The 25,500-nt window shown below is 40.5% G+C and overlaps 3 protein-coding genes and 1 long non-coding RNA gene across 4 annotated transcripts in view; 2 read left to right on the top strand and 2 right to left on the bottom strand.

Moving 5' to 3' along the window:
* The window catches only part of LOC143348135 (uncharacterized), a 253,899-nt gene that overhangs the window by 84,977 nt on the left and 143,422 nt on the right, over positions 1–25,500 (bottom strand). The gene's annotated exons all lie outside the window — the stretch shown is intronic.
* Positions 1–25,500, bottom strand: part of Npf (neuropeptide F) — a 76,005-nt gene that overhangs the window by 49,379 nt on the left and 1,126 nt on the right. The window lies entirely within an intron of this gene.
* On the top strand, positions 5,600–15,189 carry Flz (transmembrane serine protease filzig). The gene is made up of 7 exons (XM_076778056.1): positions 5,600–5,687; positions 10,301–12,786; positions 13,167–13,605; positions 13,678–13,864; positions 14,222–14,487; positions 14,577–14,731; positions 15,013–15,189. Exons 1-7 carry the CDS (start codon positions 5,600–5,602, stop codon positions 15,187–15,189), a joined length of 3,798 nt encoding a protein of 1,265 aa, XP_076634171.1.
* Spab (space blanket) lies at positions 18,107–24,669 on the top strand. Its single transcript, XM_076777369.1, has 6 exons — positions 18,107–18,262; positions 19,574–19,769; positions 20,336–20,471; positions 20,552–20,701; positions 20,893–20,981; positions 22,114–24,669. Exons 2-6 carry the CDS (start codon positions 19,608–19,610, stop codon positions 22,255–22,257), a joined length of 681 nt encoding a protein of 226 aa, XP_076633484.1. The 5' UTR covers positions 18,107–18,262; positions 19,574–19,607; the 3' UTR covers positions 22,258–24,669.

Below are 25,500 nucleotides of genomic sequence, written 5' to 3'. Positions count from 1 at the left end.
GGGCTTGCTAGTGGAGTCGTCATTAAGGGAACCCTAGCAGATTCTACATTGGACGCCGGGACAATTAAAGTTGGGTATTTGCGAGAGAGAAGAGTTGAGCGTGCCCCTTTGGTGGCGAGCGCGAAAAGTGTCACCACGCTCCTTTGACGGCAAGGTTCGATGCAACCGCGAATCGTTTGCAAAAGAATAATGATCTTGGCATAGCATATTCGCGCGATCCGACTGCAAGAGACAGGGGAGAGGCACAACGAAGTCCATGACGAGGACGATGACGAGGAGGCGTTTCTCGGTTGGTCGGCGAGGCCAAGCCAATCGGGTCACCCAGATCCAATAACGAAGAAGAACCGAACCGAGCTTTCTCCGAGGTTCGCGTGTATATGCGCGCGTGTGCGCAGAATTCTATGCACGCACCTGTACACGCGGCCCTCGTCGCTCGCTGACGGACGGCCAATGAACGCGGAAGAATTTTCGAGGCACTCGAGTCTACTCTTTGACTCTTTCCTCGTGCAAGCTACGAGCCCAAGATCGTGACCGTGTCCAGACCTTCGAGCGCATACAGGGTGTCCTCTTTCCATACGCGCCGATCCGAGACACGCGTCGCTTCTGGATGCAACTGGCGCGAAGGTGTTGCTTGACCCTCTTCAAATACCGACGAGTCCCAGATTTTCTTACTTACATGGGTTCTTTCTCAGCGAAACGATCAAACCTTGTCTACGTATCAACGCATACCTACATCTAGAAATTTATTAATAATTTTTCACAAGCCATGACTCTCTCGTTTCGAATCAACATTTAATGTACTTTTTGTAATTCAAATGTTAAGTTACATATATTTGAAGAACGCAAGAAGGGTCGAGACCACTAAAATATTGAATCTCGGAGACTATTAAGATTGATTTTTCAAAGATGCCTCCACCGTGTTTTAGAACAATGACCTACATTTTTAAAATGGAGTAGATATTAATCTTTAAAGTCGATGAACTCGTTACCTGTGGACTTGTACACACGTTGGGCAGACATCTTTAAATTTATCACACTTTTGACGACCGCTAATCAGTTCTAGGTACACATAGTACCAGACCTATCGATTTCAAATTTTCGACGCGTATGTTTGCATATGTTAAGTATGTACTTGTATAAATTGTTTCGAGTAGTAACTTTTGAATTATATGTACGTTACCATGTTGAAGGGCGAAGGACCAGTATGTAATCTGCAGAATCAAAAATACTATATGATTTTTACATGATGATCACTATATCGTGTGAACTTGAATTTTTTTAAAGTTATCAAAATTGCAAATTACCACCCTTGCAAAAAAAATTTAACTCATTAACGAACATTTTGCATTATCATTTAAATCAGTGCGTGGGACTCTCCGATGTTTTCAAGACTTTATCTCGTGAATTCTGCTCGCTGTTTAGACTTCGTTTACGAGCATACACGTATCGTGAATGGTTTTAAAGAAAATGCGTAAAATTCGCTTGGAATAACGGGGACCCGTGTTCGCGCGTGCATACCTCTGTATAGCGAAATCCCGTGTGCATCGAGCTTCAGTTTCAATTTATTACTACAACGTTTCGCTTTATCCGCGTTTTCATATGCGGAACCTGTTTTACCTTTTAGATTTAACCGCGGAAACACGTTCGCGTGCTCGCATCCCCGTGAAATCTACTAAAGAATAGGAGGAAGGTAAATGGAAAAAAATGAAGTTATCTCCATTCTTCGAAAACTGACTGATAAAAACGGTTGAGGATGAATTGACACACAAAATTGTATATATCTTCGAAACAAAAATAGATTTGATTAGATTTGACCCATCAAACAGCATCAAGAATCGTCAAACGGAACCGCCATTACGTAAACTTTCGTAAGATTGTCCCCTGCAAGAAAATTCTTATTTCGTTCATAGTCCAATTTCGAGTCATAGAATCTCCCGGTTCTATTTGTACTGCCAATTTTTGCTAGATATATTAGTTCGTAAATAGCTTCTGGTTACTTGGAGCTTTCGGAGGCTGTTTAAATAAAAAAACAAAATTTTTACTTTCGACTAATAGATCCGAATGCCGGCGAAGAACCTGGCGCACACCTTCGCGAAGCAACGCTAGCTTGTTGAAACGGTAGCGAAACAACCGTCTTATTAGCTTTATTACCGCCAGCGAGGATTTCGTTCGAAGAGTAACTGTTAACTATTCCGTAAGAACGAGAGGATCGTCGATGATAATTACCTTCTCGTCTTACCCGGGCTGGTTTTTGTAGCGATCGAAACTGCTTGAAACCGAAGCCCGAGAAACGGAACGGTTCGATGGAAAGTGACTTCCGCGTATTCGCGCGTGTGGGGCTCGCCCGTATCGCGCGTGAATAAACGTTGAACGAAAGGGAACGATTGTCGTGCTATCAAACGCGAAACGCTCTCGCGACACGCTTTTGCGAACGCGAACGTCGGATGCTGCGATTAATTTTATCGAAGTCGTATAATGGAAACGGGGAAATACTTTCTCCGTGTGTCGTGCGTGCCGCGAGATGTCGTGGATAAGAATAAAATTTATATATAATTCGTGCTGCCGGAAAAAAACGAACTTTCTACGCGTAGCCTGCGTGACGTTCGCGAACAACAGAAAACGAATTTAATTCGAATTTCATTTATCTTTTTTCTATTTGCTCCAATGAATCGTCGTGCGGGGTGGGCTCGCGTGCGCGTAATACCGTCTCGCGACCAAACGGAAAAAACAGAAACAACGCCGAGTATTGATAATCGATAGTAACGGGACTGTGCTTCGACTCTTGGATTCCTGTCTGACGCTCTCGAGAGGGAACAAATTACTATCGGACGTGCGAAAAAAAACGGGTGTTCAGCGTTTAGCGTGCTCCGGGCGATCGTAAAAGGAAACAGAAGGCAACGAGGTGCTAAAAATACGCGTTGACTGGAGGAATTTTACTGTTCTTAGAGTATTCGACTTACGTAATTATACTACGGGTGAAAACCATGGGGTAATAATACATAATATGCGTGGTAAGTGTACCAGCAGTTGATCATTCAAGAGGACATTGACACAAAAACTTGTATAATCCTTTTTTTTCCATTCTTACGACATCGTTACGTGTCAACTGTTTCTTTATCGAGTTAACAAGATTGAATATCAAGGAAGATGCTACAGTGGTCGAAACACCAGTTTTTTAAAAATGCAACAGAGGATGGTAAGAAACAAGTAATTCAAGCTGAAGAGTATCTAGAACTTTCGTCTGAAAAATTACGCAAAACAACGATTTTGTTAATGGATTATTCCAATTTACCTTCTCTTTGTACAGTTGAGAAGCATAGCTATTAAAATTTCCATAATTTAGAAGACAAAGCACAGTTTACTTTCACGGAGCAAGCATGGCGCGCGATCGATCGTTGAGATTCGAAAAGAGAACGCGGTGAATTTAGCGAATAATCGATTCGCTTTTATGGGGCCGCAATCGAACTTCTCGTTCTTAAGAAGGTCACAGGAACGGCCGAAGAATAGAACCGGTGATGGGGGAATTGGTAACTGGGTTACCGGTGGCTTGGTGAAGCAAACGCTGAAGCGATCAGCCACTCGCTCTCTTCGTCTTTCTCACGGCCCCTCTTCTCTCGTCGGCTGTTCCGTTCACGTTTCCATCATTCTTCCTCATCGTCGTCCCTCGTTCTTCTGTTTAGCATCGCTCGCAGGTCCGTGTTAATACGTAGAACGCTCCAGGACGGACTCTGTAACGGGATTTCGAAGCACGTAGGGACCCGTCGTGCGTAGCGTATGCTCACATACGAGAAACGCACGTGCCAGCGAGCATGTAACTCTCGGGAGGAATTATCATCGGACGAAGAAAGTCCGACGATTCGGAGGCCATGGACCTCGGTCATTTCCTCGAATCAAGATCTACTATCATATCCTGCTATTTCCCAATTCGAACCCTCGAATCCGTCGTTAAAAAAAGTAATATATCGTTGATAGAAAACAACACATACCTCTAATGTAATTTCCTTTCTTTTCGTAGCCCATCGTCTACCAGTGTCCTATTTACATTCGAAAAAACATTCTTTCGTTGCTATTAAAATTGATTTAAATATCACGTGACTTTTAAAGTACGAATGCACTGTAATTTTATTTCTAGTATTTATGAAGTAACAAAATACTATGTACAGCAATGATTTACTTAATTTTCATTTAAACCTCTTCAGTGTTTTAGCACCGATATACGGTTGCCAAATTATTTTAAACATTGTGACGTACACGTAACCACTCGAATTGATAAATATTCACGATTGAGTTTCCTAATACGATGCAGCAATGCCATTAATTCCAACTCTTATTTGTTTCGAACAAAATAATTCGTACCGAACGCGGTTAACTTCGAAGTATTTCACTTGCAACGTTGACCTGCGTATTCGCATTGTGGATCTTCCTGCAAGACTTGCTGAGGCTCCCTACCCAACAATTACCCGAAGGAATTTTTTTTTTTTAATTAAGTAACAAGAATGTAGTCTGCGAATCAAAATAGAATGCTAACTCGTTCAGAATTTCCAGCTTCTATAACGCATGCGCGGGATTGGAAGTGTTGTACCGTTATCGAAAACTACGTACAGTGACGAGCAAAAGTGTAAACATGCGACGCTAATCTCGTAATGAAACGAGAATGCTGCCAACTTTTTTGAACTCGGGAACGAAAGGAGAAGGATTAAACTTACTGGACGTCGCTGAGAATGAAATAACTGAAACGTTAGCGGAGAGATACAAGTCATTTCCGAGTGGCGATAAAAATATGTAATCCCGTCTTGGAGAACGTAAATGAACTTGCAATATCGAAACATACGATCTTAAAAAAATTGTTTGCCATAATATTCAAAAGATGGATAAATTTTAAGTGAGACGCTCTATAGAAACTAAGGCTCGATACATCGCTATGCGTCGTGGGTTCAACAGTCGACGATGACACTACTACAGAGTAAACTGTGTTTCACGCATACGTATAGACAGAATTCGACTGTGTAGAACAAAAGTTTTTTGCGAAAATCTCGTAAATTGTTAAATAACCAAAGCTAAAATTTTATAATTATGATCTACATCCCCTCCACGTATTTTCGGAGGAATATCCTTTCTTTCTATCATCGAAAGTAACGGTGATATTTAACGGAGTCGAGTCCTGAATTTATTGTACTCAAGGTCATTCGAAGGTCGTGATACGTATCATTGGATTGATCTTGACTTTCTACTATTACGCCACGGTGATAAAAATATGTAGTTCCATTTATAAAAAATATCGAACGATACGACGTTGAGGGAAAATTTATCGCGTGCCAGAATATTTGCCAATTTTGCAATCACTAAAAGTAGGCGAGTTATTTAAGTGGCCTGTTTTATACGGTTCACCTTGTATAAGTTTGTAGATTTGAAAGGGCTGTTAATGAATTTCTCGTTCTTAATGCGCGGACTAACATATGACGTTTAAATATATCGCCGCGATGTGTTCAGCGACTTTAATTTCATTTAGTCCGTAAATGTAGGCTAATTATTCTACGCTGTTTCACGGCAACCCACAATTTTTTCCAACGAACAATATAATTTCTTTTTTTTGTTGCAGATGGCTGTCGGGAAGAGTATCCAATTAATCCTCGTCATCCTTTCTTCGACGTCCGTCATTTCGCACTCTCGCGTAGCTCAAGGCACAGGTAACAATTATATTACGTAACTAGTACGCGACTATAAATCGAGAACGTAAGATTCATGGTTGCATAGATATACAGGATGATGACAATGGCACTGAACGTTCTTTTACTATAGATTGAGTTTTTAATAAAGTTTATAAAAATAAAGAATTCTATTTTCTTTAAATAACGAATCTACCTACAGAAAAATTATCGCCATTTTTATCTAACGCGAAACAGATACATTATTATTATTAAAACCTTATCTCGTTATACATTGTCTCCTTCTTTGCCATGTAATTTTTATTTGACAAATTTTTATCTAAATATAATTTCAAAATTAATCAAAGGACTAGAATTGTACCACTCTGTATGCATTACAACCCTATTTAGATGATTCTAAACCGAATAGTTTAATTGCGCGGTACCTTGAAGTTACGCACACATTGTACTATGGAATATGCAGATAACCTTTGACTTTTAAGTTTGCATGGAAAAGTTCCGTTCGATTTTCAGTTCGAGGTTGGGGGTAGATAAATCTTTCTCCCACCGAGGTGACGTTTACAACCCTCATTCAATGCGCAACAGAGCAATAACATGACAATAAAAATACACTAATTTAACTTTGCAAAGAATAACAACGCAAAATTAAAGTATCGCTGCTACGATAGATGCTTTTATCTTTTCATAATATTATTTCTATTTATAGTCTATTTCTTTCCTTCAACCGTTAGGTATAAAAAAACATACACTTATTTTTATACAGGGTGTTCGGCCACCCCTGGGAAAAATTTTAACAGAGGATTCTAGAGGCCAAAATAAGACGAAAATCAAGAATATCAATTTGTTGATGGAGGCTTCGTTAAAAAGTTATTAACAATTAAATTCAAAAATTTCAAATCGTTCTGGAAAAATTATTTTCGGTTCCGGGGGTCAATTGCAATCATTTTTGGTGAATAGACATACCCCCGAAATGTTGCGCATTTTCGAGAAAAAAATTCAGTACGGTCGGAACTTTAAAAAAACTAAAAAGTACGCGGGGTCGTGCTACTACTGCCCTATTAACTAATGAAAAATCATCGAAACTAACGTTTCTATTTGCATCTCTCTTTATAATTTGCCAGTACCCTTTGAACTCTTCTAGATCTACCACTCTATAATATATTATTAAAAGTATACTACACGAACGTATAAAAAAAGTATTTGTTTTTGATACTGTCCGCACCACCGTACGCTTCTCAACGTAGAACGATGAAAATGTCGGAGGTCAATAAAAAGTTCCGTTCGCGTGGAACTCCGCGTTCCAGCGTCCAGCTCGTCGCGTACGTATTTACGCTTCTTTGGAAGAGTTTTCCAACCAATACTTTGTCGACTTTGAATTATTTGCCGATGCCGTAATTCCGTGTGTCAACACGTTCGACGAACGCAGGTTTCCACGTGTGCTTCCCGACCGATGGTTCCCAGAATCCGTGAATGGCGGTCATTTTGCAAATGATCTACGTGTCGTCCAAGTTTCACGTTTGAATAGCACGGTGCGCATGCGCTACGCACACGGGCACGCGGGGATTTTCAGAATCCCGCGAACCAACACTGACACCGAATTCCACTTACATCTCTCGCTTCCTTTCGAAAGTCGCGAATTCCACCGGTCGCATTTGCACGCGCGCATCTCATTCCGCGGGCCGCGTTCCCAATGCGCGACAGCAAAATTCAAATAATTCCATCAATGACACACATACTAGCGATTCGCGTTCTGAATTCGAACCGAGTCCGTCCTGCTCGCGGGAATTTCACGCGTACAAGACCCAACGCATCGATATCATACGCGCGGGTTCACCAAACTAGACGCAAACCGTTGAGTCGCCTAATGGCGACCATCGTTAATCCTTTAATCGTCCACGCGCGATTCAGGCATGTCTGCTTATCGCGACGACCGCCAGATCTCTCAAATTGTCCAGGAAAACAAAACTTCGTTTCCAGACAATCGGAAACAAGCACACAATTTGTCATAGAACTTGTTTTTATACACTCTAACATCTAATCTTCAGAATTAATTTTTTTACGTATCCGCAATTTGTAGAATGAAAGAAAATTTACTATCGTAGGTTATACCTACTTTGCACATACAGTCACTAGATATTAATAGACTATCATCGAATATATGAGAGTACATATAAATACGTCGACTACGGATGATTGGAAATATCGAGATCAAATAGTTTTCACACCGTATAGCAATTTAATAGAAATCAGTTTGGAGTACGTTAGTTTGTACGACGTCGTTAATTCTAAGATATAGTTTAAGTAGACGTTTGACATTGGGTAAATTGATAGACTTGAATGACAGATTTTTTAAATTATAGACAGCGAGTCAATGTGAAATCATCTACGAGTATGTCTCGGATATCCCTGTCCAATGATGAGGGTTTATACCTAAGTTCCAAAGCCACGTATTTCATTCTAGAAATGAAAGTACAAAATAATTAAGTTTTATGTTACGTATTTTGAAGTCTACACGAACCTGCAACTCGACAATGAAACTAAATGATCGAAAGCCCGGCCCACACTCGTTTGTTTGGATACGGTCGATTGAGTCTCGACGGATCAAGCATAACGTCGTCCATAGCGATTTCTTCCGTCAAATGTTCGCATTTTTTAAATCGTGTCAGCCCGCGTGAAAGCCGCGAAATCGAATAAATTCCTTGGAAAATATACGAGTGACCTCCTAAGTAAAAAAGGATAACGAAGCGTAATATGTACGAGGAAAATTCAAAATCAAAGAGTCGGCGTTATCCACGGTAATAGTCTGACGTAAAACGAAAGCCCGTAAAAAAAAAAACGAAGAAAAATATCTGGAACGCCGGAAGGATTCTGACAAGCACTACGGGCGATGAATGGAGTAGGTCATTCTATCGGTAGTATGTAGGCATATGAAAAGGCACGTGAAAAGCCTACATGCTTGCTCGCCTATGCCTTAGTCACCTGAGCAGAACCGATCACGCTAAATATTCGCCGTTACAACTATAAAAACGTCAAGAAATATTCAAATATCATATTTATATGCTCCAACGAGTGGACACGTTTTCGCGTTCCATATTTTATTTTATTTTTACGTCAAACGAAGAATTTTACCCTTACTTATGTATTTACATTTTCTTCTAATTATTCGACGCGTTTTCTGAATGTCCTCGGTGAAGAAATTGTTTTTTTATTGAATAAACGGTCTGTGAACAGTAATTCCTCATTCGTTAAGCCATCAATTATATTTTCTTATCAAATACTTGGGTGTGTAACTAACTACTGAAGCTATACAGTATGTTTCCTTTTTCTCTTTCGAGAGCTAGCGAATCTCTACTAAAACGTGCCCGAATTTTCAAGGTCCCGATGACCACAGTTTGAGAAACTCGGTTTTGTAGTAGTTCTCCGGTTTTTGCGAACTTGCAACCTTCTGAATACTGAATTCGGGACAACTGTTCCCAATTCGTACGACTGTGTGACGCCAACTGGACGAATACCAATCAGAGTTAGTCTCCGCGATCGTCCAGTACTCGTTTCGTTTTCAACTCGTTTATCGTGAACCGTTGTAAACTCAGGACTAATTGCAGCCGCGTACCTCGACTGGAATAATAAATACTCATCGTTTCGGTGAACCGCTAATCGTACGGAATTAAATTAACCGTCCAATAATTTGAAGGTCATCGTGTAAGTAATTTATTTATTTTACTGACAAGGAGCGAGGCGGTACAGAACGACATAAGATATAATAGTAACATAACAATAATGGTACTTTGCACGGATGATAGAATTCAATGACTCTGAGGAACCAAAAAATGAGCCAACTTTGTTATAGATACGCTTGCTGTAAACAAAATTGAAATACGACGCATAATACGTATCGATATGAAATAATTGACGGTCACGAAAATTTCTAGCAGGCATATTAAAATTGATGATAAGATAAATGTACGATAAGATAATTTAGAAGTATAAATAGAGATATAAAATCGGAAATTATTCCGATGCACTTGAATGTCAACAACAGGAATTAAATGAAACGTTTAAACGTTTACGATTAAATTAAATAGTTACGATGCAAAATACATTACAAGAAATAGACAATTAGAAGATACTTAGTTTAGTTCAACTTTGTCAATACTAAAAATTACAATTATTAACTCTCTGGGACAATTAATACTAATAATTAATATTGTCAAAGAACCGTGAAAATTGAAAATGCACGGAAAACAAAAGTTGAAAGTAAATTAATTAGCCTCTATTAAAATTAATTTGCAAACATTGATAGACACATAAGTACGTAAAAATATCCCGAAAGTATTACGAAAGTAAAACGAATTTCTGTTTGTATCCCATTATTGTTATTTTATTCTATCCGAACATCCACATTTGCATCCGTATCTGCAATATAAATTATTTATAATCAATTTTGAACGGATTAATCGACTCGTTTTACCGTTTAGGAATGTCTGTTACCATGGATTACACCGCCTCGCGTTAGAAACTCGGGGTTTTCGCTCCGATTATGCACCGATTACAATCCATTCACTTCGCGAAAGATAATCTAGTCACGAACATTGTTAACGTCGACTTACTATTTGTTCTCTTTGTTTTCTTTACAGGCAGACGATTATTCGGTGGGTACAGAATAGTGCCGAAAGCATGCCAGCCGTCTATCCCGTCGCGAGTGAAATCGAACGAGCCCGCGATATGCATGTTCAACTACGAGTGTTCGCGTCGAAACGGACAAGTTGTCGGCGCGTGTATGGACGGTTTCCTCTTCGGCGCGTGCTGTCAGCTGCCGTCGAAAACATCAGCCGTCGACAATCTCGAGAAGATACCAGACGCGGATGAAATATTCAACGTGCACGAGATCGATCACGTCCCAGATATTCCTATACTATTAAATTCCGACGGGACGCCCCTCGGTATGACGATACCTCAGGACAACGCCGTGAAGACCGAGGCGTCGAACCGTCCGAGCAACCATGGTACAACGTACACGAAAGTTTCGATCTTCGACGCGCCATCGACCACCGCGAGACCGTCTTTCGGTGCGTCGCACGTGATGGACAGCATCGAGAACGCTGAAAAGCCACAACTGCCCGCCCAACCGGACATAAGTCACCTGGAGGAGGATTTCCCGGCCCTGCTGGGTCAACAGAACATTTTGGACGACCTGAGCCTACCGAATCTGTTGAGTCACTCCGACGCGAACAACGACGTACAGAATCACCAAGATACGTCCGCCGTAAATCCGGTTACCACTCTGCTCAGTCCTGATCAGATACTACAAATAGCCGATCCGGTCGATCAGCTGCCAGCCCTGTTCTCTCAGGGACTGGGTCAAAGCGATCACGTTTCAGCTGACACGATACTGTTGAACGAGAATGGAACCGCGCTGAACGAGACGCATAACCCGGACGATTTGTTCAAGCCCGGCGTCGAATCGAGCACCGAGAGAAAGCGAGTGACCGATGCTCCGACCACCACACAGAAACCAAAACCGACCGACGATGCACCGACCATGGGAACCAGAAAGAAACCGGCGCACGGTACCACACAGTGGGTGAAGTTTCCCGAGTATCCTGGATCCTCCGTGACAAACGGAGTGTCGTCCAGCCTCGACGGGCAAAAGATCAGCACCTCGTCGATGACGAAATCGCCGTTCGTCACGCAGATGTACGCCAACACGCAGAGACTCACGACCGCTCCTCCCGTTTCCGAGACGGCGTTCGACAATTTCGAAAAGATCGGTACGATCGAGGAAAGAGTGTCGACGAAGAACGTGCAAGCGCTCGATTGGACCGACGAGAAAACGACCACGCCGATGACCACGTTGAGCGACAAGAAGGACGATCTGATCAGAGTACCTACGATCACTTACGACACACCATCCGGTATCAAGAAGAACGACGTGGTGGATAAAGAGGAACTGGCGATCAACCATATAATTTCTATTCTCAACGACACGAAACCAGGCTCGGGAACCACAATTCAAACTCCGAATTCGTCCATCAACAAATGGGTCAGCATCGACGAGACCTCGAAACCGTCCTTGGTCAGAATTTCGTCGACGAAACCAGCTGTTCCCGGACCCACCACTGCTCAGTCCTTCCCTTATATATTCTACAAACCGGTGCAAACGTCCAACTATTACAGCTACGAAACGGTTCCCACGGAAACGACGTATCCATCGCACTCGACGTCTAATTCGTATTCTTCGAGGCCATCGACTCAGTCGAGTTTCACCAGTACCAGCAATTACGGTTTCTCCACCAAAACGACTACGAACCCTCCAGCGCCGACGTTGATAGTTCTGGGCCCGCTGGGAACCGAATTTGCCGAAACAACGCAGAAAACCATCACGAGGAAGCCAACGGAAGCTGTCAGACCCACAGCGGCGGCTACCAGACCCACCATCGGATCGACGAGACCCAGTCCGCTCACTACGAGAAAACCTAGCGTTTCTACGACCATAACTCACAATATCAGCACGGTAATTTCGAACATGGCCACTAGCAACGTCGTCTCGACGAGTTTCTTCAGCGTGAACCTCAAGGATGGCACGACGTCCAAGCCAACCGTGAGCAACGACTACAGCACGGAGGCTGTGATTTTCGAGAATAATTTCGAACAGAACTCTGAGAAAGTGTCGACCAGAAGACCCACGATTTGGACCACTCTGGCTCCGTGGTCCGACAAACCGAGTTTCTATTTGAAACCATCGACGCCCTCGTTCGTCTTTCCAGACGAGAATCTGACACCCGTCAACACTATAGTCGCCAACAAAGATCCCAGCTTTTCGCCGACGTCGGGTTTCAAACAGACAACGCCTGCTCCTCACTGCGAGGACGACACACCCGCTCCCGACGATCTGATCAATTTCCCGCCGGTTCGAAATCCAAATTTGAACATCTCCACGCCGATCTCGCAACAGGAGAAACCGACCATCGTCGAGACCTTCAACAACACTGGCTATCCGGAGATCGAGATCATGGGCGAGAACGATATTCCGACGCCCACCTTTATCGAGGACGACGTCTTGACGAACAAAGTCGACACCTTCGTGAACAAAATCGTCCAATCCCTGCAAGGCAACTTCCAGGTATCCTTACCAGCTCCTTTTACGTCGCAACAGAAAGTTAGAAACTGGGCAACTTGAAACGTAACATAACTCTTTTAAATTAAGGACCTCCGTTTACCTCCCACGCAACTAGGAAAAGATATACTGTTTCTTAAAATGAACTCCATACGTGATTCGTAAATTGAACATTTCTATCTCTTCCTACTTGGGGAATCCCCCTTAGAGCCAGTAGAGTGATTTGTGTTAGAATTCATCCTCGCTGTACGAAAAATAAACATATCAATGCGCGATGCTCATTTTAAGAATCATTACTGTATCTCTAAAACGGTTAGAGTTAGAAAATCTATTGTTTCTTAATTCCTTGAGACGTAAAAACGTTGTCACTTCGTTTACTTTTCTAGGATCTCAAAGACATCGTTTACAGTCGCGTAAACGCAACGTCGGCTACGCCGTCCACGGTGACGAAAAGACCAGCCAGCACCACGAAGAAACCCATACGAAAACCTGCATCGACGTCGAAACCGTCGCAGAGTACGACGCGGAGGCCGATAACCACGAAGAGGCCAACGAATCGTCCGACGCCGTCGAAACCATCGGGGACGGAGAAACCAGGTCGTCCTGCAAAACCGACCACTTTGAAACCGAAACCGACCGCGACGTCCAGTATCACCACGAAGAAACCCCAGGTGACAACGAAACGGCCCAGGCCGACCAGAAGGCCAACCACAACGCCAGCTACGAGCACGGAAGCAATTGTTGCCGAAGAAGAAGTAACCAGTCTTTCGACCTCGGTTGAAACTACCACGAGCTCACCACCGCCACCGACCGATTTGCGTTCGCGTAAGTGTCCGTGATTTTACCCCGGTTATCGGAAACTCTGTTCCCGACGTGAAACGCTATTTCGTTTTGCAGAGTGTGGCGTGAGGCCTTTGATCAGAGAAGGGAAAATAGTCGGCGGTAAAGCGGCGTCGTTCGGCAAATGGCCGTGGCAAGTTTTGATTCGCGAAGCCACGTGGCTCGGCCTGTTCACGAAAAATAAGTGCGGCGGGGTTCTCATCACGGACAAATACGTCGTCACTGCGGCTCACTGTCAACCAGGGTAGGGGACGCTTCGTTTTGCAATACCGATATTTCATTTTTGAACGGTTCGAAGGAAGTGGTTTCTAAACTTTTTGAAAGATGTCAGGTCGACAAAAAATGAATAACGTTTCTTAGATAACAGAATAGCCTGTATATTAGATCATCCCATTTTGTACTGAATTTTGCACTTAAGCTTCATTCATTTTTATGAAAAACAGTAAATCCCTTCTATCGCAACGTATAAAGAATAAAGTTGACTTGACAAAACGTATCTATAAGTCTAGGGTGTAAAAATTCTTTTTTTCTTAATGTGACATCTTTCGAAAAGTTTGAGAACCAGTGATTTAAATTAGCCGTCCTAACGAAATTTGTACAGATTCTTGGCAACCCTCGTGGCCGTTTTTGGAGAATTCGATCTATCCGGCGAATTGGAAAAGAAACGCAGCGTCACGAGGAACGTACGACGCGTGATCGTCAACAGAGGTTACGATCCCGCGACGTTCGAAAACGATCTGGCCCTTCTGGAATTAGAGTCACCGGTACAATTCGACGACCACATCGTGCCGATTTGTATGCCCGAGGATGGCATAGATTATACCGGCAGAATGGCCACGGTTACAGGTTGGGGACGACTGAAGTACAGTAAGCACCACATTTTATTCTCTCTAACAGTACGTCGAGCATATGTTCGCAAACGACTTTAAGTGTTCTGACATGGCGGCAATTTGCAGACGGCGGAGTACCATCCATGCTACAAGAAGTCCAAGTGCCCATAATAAAGAATTCTGTTTGTCAAGAGATGTTCCAGTCGGGTGGACATTCCAAACTGATTCTCGACAGTTTCTTGTGCGCTGGATACGCCACTGGGGAAAGGGATTCCTGCGAGGTATAATTTTTTCAACGATTTGATTACCCAACAACCACTAAAATATTACTTTCCCCATTTTTCTTTCGCAAATAGAGAAGCGATACAGAGAATATCCATTATGAAGTGTAATCTTTCAATAGAGAATTATATACTTATGTAGAATCATACTATTCCTTAATTTGTATTCACAATTTACAAGCATTTATCGTTAAATTGTCAAATAATGAAGGTTCCGCTCTATTTCTGGTTTTCTCTTTCCTTTCGTGCACTGCGTTAAGTTTCGGACAATTTGTTACCAGGGTGACAGCGGTGGACCACTGGTAATGCAACGACCAGATGGAAGATGGTTTTTGGTGGGCACTGTATCTCACGGAATAAAGTGTGCCGCACCCTACCTACCCGGTGTCTACATGAGAACAACTTTCTTCAAACCCTGGCTACAGGGTGTCACCGGACTCAGGGGTACAGGGAATTGAACGTTCCTTGGAAAAACACGACGAGGCATCGACGATTCCGTGCCACTTGTATAAATGTACAAAGGAAGACTAATTTATTTCCTTCGGTGTAGATTGAGGAATATCGATTAAGAGACTAAAAAACAATACGAACGCATCTCGAATGCTATTTAGAACTTTGAATAATTTTCATCTGCCATTCAAGCAAACCTTGAAACGAATCAATTCTGGGACGATACAATTTCCGCAAAGAAGACTACAGAGATTGGCAAAACTTTATTCGAATAATATGTGACTAACACAAATGTCTTATATCGGATTATTTAATTTTTACCGAATAAATAACGAATCGAGCTATTTAACTTATATTCGTTATTCGAAATGATTTATGTAGAATTTTTCCCGTTTCTGATACACTAAAAAATATGATTGTAAATTATTTAAACTTCGAAATAGTACCGTGATTGATACTCTGCGGCGAGTACTTTCGAAAAATTCTAATCGATATACGAGAAGCTAATGCGTATTTACATGTATATCCAAGCATTGAACGTGCTGTGTGTTCCGTGTACATATACGTGAGTACGCTTTAAGCGTACTATATGTATACAATAACGATTTGCTTATTTATTTCGTTGTTAGATGTTATTTATTAAACTCATTTTTATACAAGATAACGGTGTTTCTTTGTTCCACGAACGACATGAAAACGAAAACAAATAAAAATTTTCATATTTTGCGCGAGAAAGGAATACGAACTTTCGAGTAGACGATACAAATCTTTTAACGACCAATCCACTCACCTGTGAAACAACTAGCTACCTAGTGCGTGTTAATGTCACAAAGTTCAGCCAACGTGAACGTAGTTTCTTGGAAATCTTGAACCTGTTACGTCTGTTAGCACGCGACAGTTAATCCTAAGTAATGCAGCTATCCGGTAAAGTATATATATTTTTTTATTTATGCGAGCAGGGAAAAAGGGTCACCATAATCTGGAAAACTCAGACAGGTTGCTGATGTACGGCGCACATGCAGAAAATAAACACGATACAACGTCGACTTTATTAGTCGCGAGCACGTTACGGGTCCACGATTTTATTTCGTCGTTCTCACACAGCTCCGAGTTACGTTTAAATCTTGATGGGTTCTTCCCATTGAGAAAAGGAGATTAAATAAATCACGCGACCGCGCGTAATAAATAGATGTTACGCGTGCAAAGTAAAGGGCACACTTTGGCATTTCCAGGTGTTTGTGCACTTACGATCCTCGTCAGGGTAGCTGGATTCTCGAGAAATCACTCAGAACGCGTGTCTGTCAGAAACGAGTGAACCATACTTCAGTGTCAGTATTTCGCGAAAGTAAACAAGATTTATGTGAAGCTAACCGATACCCGCGACTCTGTCAGCTTTTTTTAGTTCTAAAACTTCAAAGTATTATCAATCGCCATATTCGTTGCACTTTTACTTAAATTATTACTTGAAAGGTTTAAATATCTATTATTGTTCGTTATGGTATCGATAAAAACTAGTTCGATAAGGTTATTTGCGAGGACACCTGAACACCTTAAGGCCTAAACTAAATATGATACATGCCAACACCGGAGCGATGTTCATTTTAAGAATCATTACTGTACCGGGGCAAATATGTGTAAAAATAGAACGTTTTACGCTTCGAAATATACCGGTACTCGACTTCTGGCCTACACTGTTAACGAAACAAAGAGAAAAAAATGAAATTCAATTGTTTCAATCTCTGTGTTAATGAAAACCGTCCTGTCCACCTTCGCGCGTACGCTTGCCATGTCTATTATTCGTGGGCTACGTAGAGGGAAAATATATGGAGCAGGATCGACCGCCCAGTAGAACATCAGGACACCTTGGATCAATACGACCAAGAGAGACCGAAACAATGGCCATTCAACTGCAACGACGAAGAGAGAGCTAAACACCTACACGAATGTGCGCCCGTTGAAGGGCGCGGTTACGTCCTAGGTTAGGATGCAATTTTCTCGGTGACTTTCATATTTTGCTAAACAACTACAAACGGGACAACTTTCGAGATAAAATTACAAGTTTCCTTGTAAAAAAGAGTGGAAAAAATGTTCCTCCAAATTTATCACCTGACAAGCAAGTTCTTCGGGGTTGGTTTTACGCGACGTTGTCAATCTTTCTAGAATTTTCGCTAAATTTGAAAACGACCAAAACTGCCCTGTAGGTCATCGGAAAATTGATTCGAATCGCATTTACGAAGCAAACAGAACCGTCAGGAAAATTTAAACAAAGCAAACAAACGGAATTCTCGTTAATTCAACGAGTAATTATTATTCAGTTTATAGATGGTACTCCTATTCGAAATAATATGGCGACGATAGTAGCGCGAAGGTTCGAGACGATCGGAGAAAAATGAAAGTGTCCCCCGCTAGATATATCTTCCTCTTTCGATAGATAAAAGGTTACCACGTGTGACATCAAAGGCGGAACCGAAAATCTGAATGGAGAAATGTCACCTATAGTTCGTTCCATGAGACGATTAAGTCGGGCGTAAACGCAACACGACCCGTGACCAAAATCTGATTGGTCCACTGTGTCGACACGGAGCTCTGGCCAGGAGTGTATCATCGTTTCGACGTCCAGTGGGAATACGCAAAAAGATGCAAGAAACGATCGAATAATAATGTATGGAGAAATCTCTCGTTAAAAAATGTTCGCAAAAGCTAAAATTCTTGAAAAAAATCTGAACCCTTACTATCAATATAGGTAAATAATAATGTGTATGTCGAGCAATACTCTGTCAATACGTTCCTGCTATGGTCACGTGGTTTTATTTAAACCCTCTTCAACCTCTCGTGGAACAGACTATAGGGTTGTGTATGTGAAAAAAAAGTCAAGGACCGCGCTTGCGCGAAAGTAGTCTACGAGTCTGCACAACGAAGACAGGAACAACGTAGGAGTATAGATTGGCAATGCAAGCACAACTCAGACTCAGTCCTCCAGCAAACTTCGTCGAGGACTTGTTGATCTCGAGAACAGCCAGAAATCCTCCCTTGTCGTCCTACCACCGGCCAACTTAAATCTGAGCAAGCACTAAAAATCTAGTAAGTTCAACGAATTTATTCTCCAATTATTTGGAACGTTGCTTTTTCGTTTATTCTATTTCGAACAGCTAATTTAGCACGTAATCGTGGGCAGACATTTTACAAAAATACGCAAACTCTTGGCGCGATCAAAATTGTCAATTTACTTAACGCATCCCCGGTGTTATTAAACAATTGTTACCGTTGCCGCTTTCGCAAATCCCGTAAGTCATTAACATTGGTTTCAATGATTTAAAACGTGGTATGGAAGATGCAAATCGAGACTCTTTTGCATAGTAATTTAAGAAAATATTATTGTACTCGATGATTTTAAGTAGAATGTGAATAGTGTCGTTTAAGTAGTAGCAGACATAACGAGGGCTGACTACATACGTTTCCCGACCCAATACTACTTACAGTTTCTTCGAAAAATGATCTTTCTTTCTGTTTGATATTAGTGATACTAGTATTACGACTCTTGTCCCGTGTGATTGTGACTATTATCCGAACTAAGATTTTGTAAAAATGATCAAAATTGTGGAATTGTCACTCTCTCGAGAAAAAAGATTCGTGCTTTGATAGAAACTTAAGTCTTTGTTATGCAATAGCAATAAAAGTTCTAAATCTAAAATTATTGTTTCGAGAGACTTTAGCATACATAGGGTATGTGAGAGATTTATTTCAAAGTCAGGAGTACTGCCTCACCAACGCAACACGCATTACTATGTGTCAAATCAATTACACAAGACTCAACGTATCTCAACATATTAATTGGCGTGTCAATCTATACCAAACAGAGTTGCGCAAGTCTATTACTTCCGCAACGTCGCACACAAATCTTTACTGTACCTCACTCTAATTAGGCAAAAAGCATCGTTTGGTTGTACCAAAACGCAATAAACGCGACAGTTTTATATATACACTCGATGCTGGGACACGATTCAGCCTAAACGATTAAATGAATTTAATTAAAACTTCACATATAATATTCCCATCTCGGGACCTTATTAAATTTCAAACAAAATATTCAAAAATTCGAGAAAATAATGAAATCATAAAATATTTTCGACAACGATCACACTATTCGTCCTGTCCGGCACGTTTCAACATTTTTCCCTTATTATCGCGTTCTTAGGAACTATCGAAACGTGCTTTTCAATTTTACTTTAACTTTAAAAAAAATTCAAACAGTATGGGAAATCCAGGCTTATTTTTAGATAAAATTTCTTTAAGTATCTAAATAATCACTTCCTTTCAAGGGTTTTCAATCAAAACAAAACTCGTCCGGGCAGAGTACAGATTTTTAAAAAGCTCTGTACTTTTGATTTTCAGGAGTACAAGTTAGACACTTGCTAGAAAAGCGAAAATGCACACGTGCGTTGCACTGGCCGTCGTCGCCCTGGCGAGCTCGATGCACCTCGGAGTCGAAGCATGGGGCGGTCTCTTTAATCGTTTCAGCCCCGAAATGCTGTCGAATTTCGGTTACGGTGGCCACGGCGATTACATGAGCAGGACAGGACTGTATCAGGTAAGGGGATCTTTTTTAAAACTACGCGATTTCCCGTGGTGTTCCAGGCGTCTTTGCGCGCACGATGGCTGTTGCAACTTTGCCGCAGTACGGTCGACAATCGATCGACATATTGTTTTCACGTAACAGCAAAACCACTTGGACGAAAGCGTTTTGCTGTCACGAACCTGTGAATTCTCGCGAGAATAACGTCGTTAGATTTCAAATCAGATGGAACTTGGGAAAATTTAATCGAGTAATTTCCTAGCACGCGTTGGCGACTCGAAATAACCCCCAAGCATCTTTGCTCTTTTAAAGGGTTGCACCACGACGAACTAAATATTAAATGTTGCGATTGAAAATATTCAGTCTCGAATAAAACTTTTTATCGTAAATGAATTTAAATACAAAAATAAATTTTGTTATTCGACCGAACGAATTACACAACAAATATAATCAATTATATGCTAGAAAAAAAAATGGCGTTTAAGAAGAACGTATGACTTATTTCTTTTGAGATTGGAATCTTCTCGAATCGTTAAAATATCTCTTTCGTGATAAACTAACTTTTCGCGTTTCGATTACAGCGGCCATTATCTGCTGGCTACGGAAACGCTTACGGTGATTCCTTGGAAGAGGACCCGTTTGTGCCCTGCGAAGAGAGGCGGTGCACGAACAACGAGCACTGTTGCCCGGGTTCTATTTGCATTAACGTCGACGCAGGTTAGTCGTGTTATTTTTCACCCCTACGATCGAACTTGAAATAACAGTACAGCGGAAAAATTCCATTTGGTGGATTTCAGAGGAGGGTCATTGCGTGTTCCAACTTGGTCAGAAACAGGGTGAACTGTGCAGAAGGGACAACGACTGCGAAACTGGTTTAATGTGTGCAGAGATACCCGGCAGCGAAACTCGTTCGTGTCAACCACCGGTGACTTCCAACAAACTATACAGTAAGCTACCCTTGATCCGTTACGCGAAAGACGACCTGTAACTTTGTTTCGAGTAAAGCGTTTAGAGACACGTAGTCCGGCAAAGGTCACTGCACAAACGGTTTTACGTCAAAGAGATAATTATAAGGTCTCACGTGACACGTTTATATTTAACTTCTAAACGTGGAGCCAACTATACCGAATGATTCCAGACGAGGAGTGCAACATGTCTGCAGAATGTGACATCAGCCGTGGTTTGTGTTGTCAGCTACAAAGACGTCACCGGCAAACGCCCAGAAAGGTATTTACAGTGTGTTCTTTAATATCTGTTCTTTTACGTGTACCTTATTATAGCCGGAAACAAAATCAACTGACCGTTCATAACCCACCGGCAAGGAATCTGTCTATCTTTGCTCGCACTCCCTTCGATTTTATTTGAACTTTTCGAGTTTTTACAACAGCCAAGAATAAAGGATATTCGTTCTTTTTTTAACTGCGATGATTCAAGTTCGAGGTTAGGTTAATATAGATTTTCGTTTATTTCTATTCATTATTTCGCAGAAATTTCAATCCTTATCGGTGCTATTCTATCCAATTACTGTTCAAGAGTAATATCGTAAGGGTGAAGTTGATTGAATAACGAAAAGTATAACATTAAAAAATTATTAAACAGAAGTCGTTATGTTGTATGTTTAAAGCTCCATTAAAAAATGTCCACCGTACTTGCTAATTCAAGATTTTTCTTGAAAAAATGTTCCCACCTTTGCTTTACGATTGGCTATCCCCACCACACGCGTTATTACGTAAATCTGCAAGCGTACTTTCTTTGTAAATTGTCATGACGTCAAAAAGGAATCGTGCATGCGCGATCGACAATGGTGGGGATGTCCTTGTCCAGACAATTGATTTTATTCTACTAACTTTCCTTTGCTCCCTATGTTATTTCATTTTTTTTACCATCTCTTTCGTTCTTCTCTATTTTTGTCGTCGAGTGTTACCTAAAACGTGTCTAACTTTTCCCGTTTAACACGTCAACACGTTGACTGCACGCCACCTATTTATGGGTAACATAACTTTTCATTAAGAAGCTAGAGACAAATTTATTTTCAAGATTAGATGAAAGAAGATAAACCTTATATAAATAGAAAATAAATTCTATGAGAAATTGTGAGTACGGCAGTTAATGCGTCAAACTGTAAGAAGTAATATTTAAATGTAAAGGTATTGATTTTAAAATCTTTAACAGAAAATTGTACAACATTGCTTTAACTATTCTCTGATAACGAAAATTCTAGTAACTTTTTTAGCACTTATGTCTTGCAATGACACTTTTTTTATTTTTAAGGACAATAAAAATATACTATCGAATTCTGACTGGCAACAAGTTGTGATATTTGAGATCATCGTTGAAGAAATGTCTTATGTTTGGACAGGTTTGCTCATACTTCAAGGATCCACTGGTGTGCATTGGACCGGTAGCAACGGATCAGATCAAGTCCGTGGTACAGTACACTTCCGGTGAGAAGCGGATCACCGGACAAGGGAACCGAATCTTTAAACGGGTCCCCTTCGCCTAAATGCTCTATCGTTCCTTAATTAACCGATGAGAATGCAAGGAGTGTCTACTTGAATCAAATCTACCTTATATAACTATGCAGAAAAGCCTAGGCTATAAGTCTGTCAATTCGAAATTCTCTCGATTCGTTCGATGTTCCCGATCCACCCTCGCGACGACCGATCCGGAAAGGACGCGAACGCGCCCTCCAATCGTTTCTTTCTCAACATTATGACTGAGAAACGCGATACATATCAGAACAGCCCGTCTCATAGAATCGTAAGACAAAATACATATCAATGAGAAGATTCACGGAGGCGCGTTTTCAAAAGTTGTTCCAATTGTCGTCGAAACAACGTCCAGGGTGTTTAAAAGTTTCGTTCCTTTATCCACTCTCTTAACACCTGTTTTCTTTTATCGTACGAAAGGACTAGAATTTACATTGGAATCGAATAGAAAAGGAATGAATGATTATAGCGATAGAAACGTCGAAGAAAATAATTATAAACGATAACGATTGAATAAAAATTTTTGTTAAAAGGAAATCCCTTTGCGTTCGAACAATGACTGAAAGAGAGAAATGCTCTTTACTTGCGATAGAATTTATTTAGTTACGATCGTTGGACCGACGATCTCGAGAGATCCTCGAATCGAGTTTCCTGAATTTATTCGTAAGGTGTCTCCTCGAATTACTTAAACGCACACACAGAGGAAAACTATATATATATATTTTCATTTCTCCTGATTCTCGAGAAGAAATCAGACCAATACTTCATATGTCAGTGGTAATGGAAATACTTTTCGCGGGGAAGAGTCGAGCACGGTAATGCGACACGACGATTACGATATTAAAGTTCTCAAATCTGATCGGAAATCGCGCCGCAGATGTTTCCATAGAACACACGATTACGAAACTTTGAAAAGAAAGAACACTTCGTCGGTGTTTGCAAAAACGTAATTACTCAACGCGTTACTACATCGTTAAGTCGTGTAGCGGAATTCGAGCACAGCTGTACTTTAATCGATGCGCATTCAGGAGCAAAATCCGATAACGTGCATATCAAGTCAGCATTGCTTCGCGTAGCGTATATTCCAAAATTCTTAGAGGTATACGTAGAACATTTAGTACGATGAATTATTTAAATGTGGAAACTGCTCGATTAAACATTTATCGTGGAAATCGCTCTATTAAGGATTAAATCGCGGGAATCGCTCTATTGAATATTGAAACCTCGGAGGTTGCTTCGTTAAATGTTATTAAAGTCGTAGCGTTACATATAACATAATTAAAGGAGCACACGCACACACATATATATATAAATATATGTGAGAATCGTTACTTTAAATATATCTATATCTCTACTAAAGAAGAAATCAATATCGTTGGGATTCGCAGATGTTAATTATAATTGTGGTTTTAAAAAAGAATATATTATATACATACGCGACGAAGGAACCAGCTGCATTCACGATCGTATCCGTGGCATTAAAGAACGTGAACGAAGCAAATGTTACAATTGTAATAATACCGAAACCGCAGTGTTTAGTTTAGACACTGTCGCGAGACATTTTCTGATGCGTCAAGTACCTGTTGCGAAATCCGGACGACCCCTCGTTTCTAAGCCACTGATGCTAGGCAATCGAGAGTCCAAACTACAAATAAAAACAAAAATGGAACGTATTTCTAGTTACACGGGAATATTATACTTCCAACGTTGACCTTTATAGTATAAGGAAACTCTAAACATATCATGTGAATGCCTAATCCATTAAGAGAGTTTGTGAATGCTATTATACGAGATATATCTTATTGAAATTATATTTTTATCTTCGACCGATATGTATACTTAAACGTTATATATTTACATAGTATTCATATATTTTCCGGAGGCGTATATCTATAAACATATAATGTAATTACCCTCTGATGCGTCGTGCGTACCTCTTGTCAGCAAATATTAGCCAATCAAGTACTTTGTTCGATTGATTTGAGCCTTTGTTCAGGTTACACGATTCACAGTCCCAACGTTCGATTAATTATAATTGTAATAACCAATTTAGTAACAATTATATGAATGTAAGTTGTAATTTAGGACCCCCCTGTGTAATCGTTTTACACTTATTTAATCATTCTGTTATCGTTACTTGTGTAATTAAGCGAACGAAGAGAAAATTACGAACTGAAACTAATACATATCATACACCTAGTGGATTTCTGATCTTGATGGGGAAATATGGAAAATCTTACTCTTCCGCGTATTATTTTCACGTACGACACATTGGGGAACTATGGCCACTTCAGGCTCGAGTCAAAAGTACCTCTATCAAATGAATTAATTCCAACATAATTATATGTGTATAACTATGTATATGTACTGTTCAAAATTATAATGCAGAGTTTCATGTGAAATACATTGTGGTGCATTAAAAACAATTCAATCTGTTCCTCTCACATTTATTTCACCAGTTTTCCCTCAAACGAATTTGCTTTTTTCTGTGTTTAAAAATATCTTCATTCTTTTTACCACTTCGCGCAACAAAATTTCTATAAATAATATAGTTTGATGAAATGAGAAATGATTTGATGATACACGACGGTAATTGGATTATGCATACTATGGATGATTTCATCGTCGTTCTTAAAAGATTTCAGAAATCGAAAATTATCGTATCCAATTTGGTTACCATATAATTATTCTTTTTCCTCTATTTTTGTTATCACCTATGCTTATCAGATTGGAGGAATGACGACACTTTCCATGCTTTTGAACACTGCTTCCGACAATCTACTCAGCGGCCTGTTATAGAATTAAATTGTTGGCTTACCAACAACAGTTATAGGGTACCTGCACCGTCGATAATAGTAGGGAACGAAATTACAGGAATTCTCTTGTTCTTTAAAGGAACGAAACCTGTACCACCGACGAGGTATACGAGTAGACTCTAGTAGACTCTAGAGCCCCATTACCATTTTCGTGTCACTTGCAGCGTTACCAACAGATTTAGAAATAAAGGCAAGTGGAAGTGAGACAGAAAATGAAATTACAGAAATTTTATTAATTTTTAATATAATGAGAGCTGTACGGTCCAGAATTGAGCATTAATCGATTAATATTATTGGAGTAACCAATCGATTAAGATTATTTAAAGATTTCAAGATTATTAAAATGCGTAAGGATGTACATCATTGACAACTACAATGAAAATTCTCTATTTTTTACTATAAATTGTAATACATCATTTATTTAAAAAATAATTCGGTATA

Source organism: Colletes latitarsis, chromosome 11 (genome assembly GCF_051014445.1).
Source record: "Colletes latitarsis isolate SP2378_abdomen chromosome 11, iyColLati1, whole genome shotgun sequence".
NCBI classification, from domain to species: Eukaryota; Metazoa; Arthropoda; class Insecta; order Hymenoptera; family Colletidae; genus Colletes; species Colletes latitarsis.
This window is presented reverse-complemented; position numbering and strand designations above follow the sequence as displayed.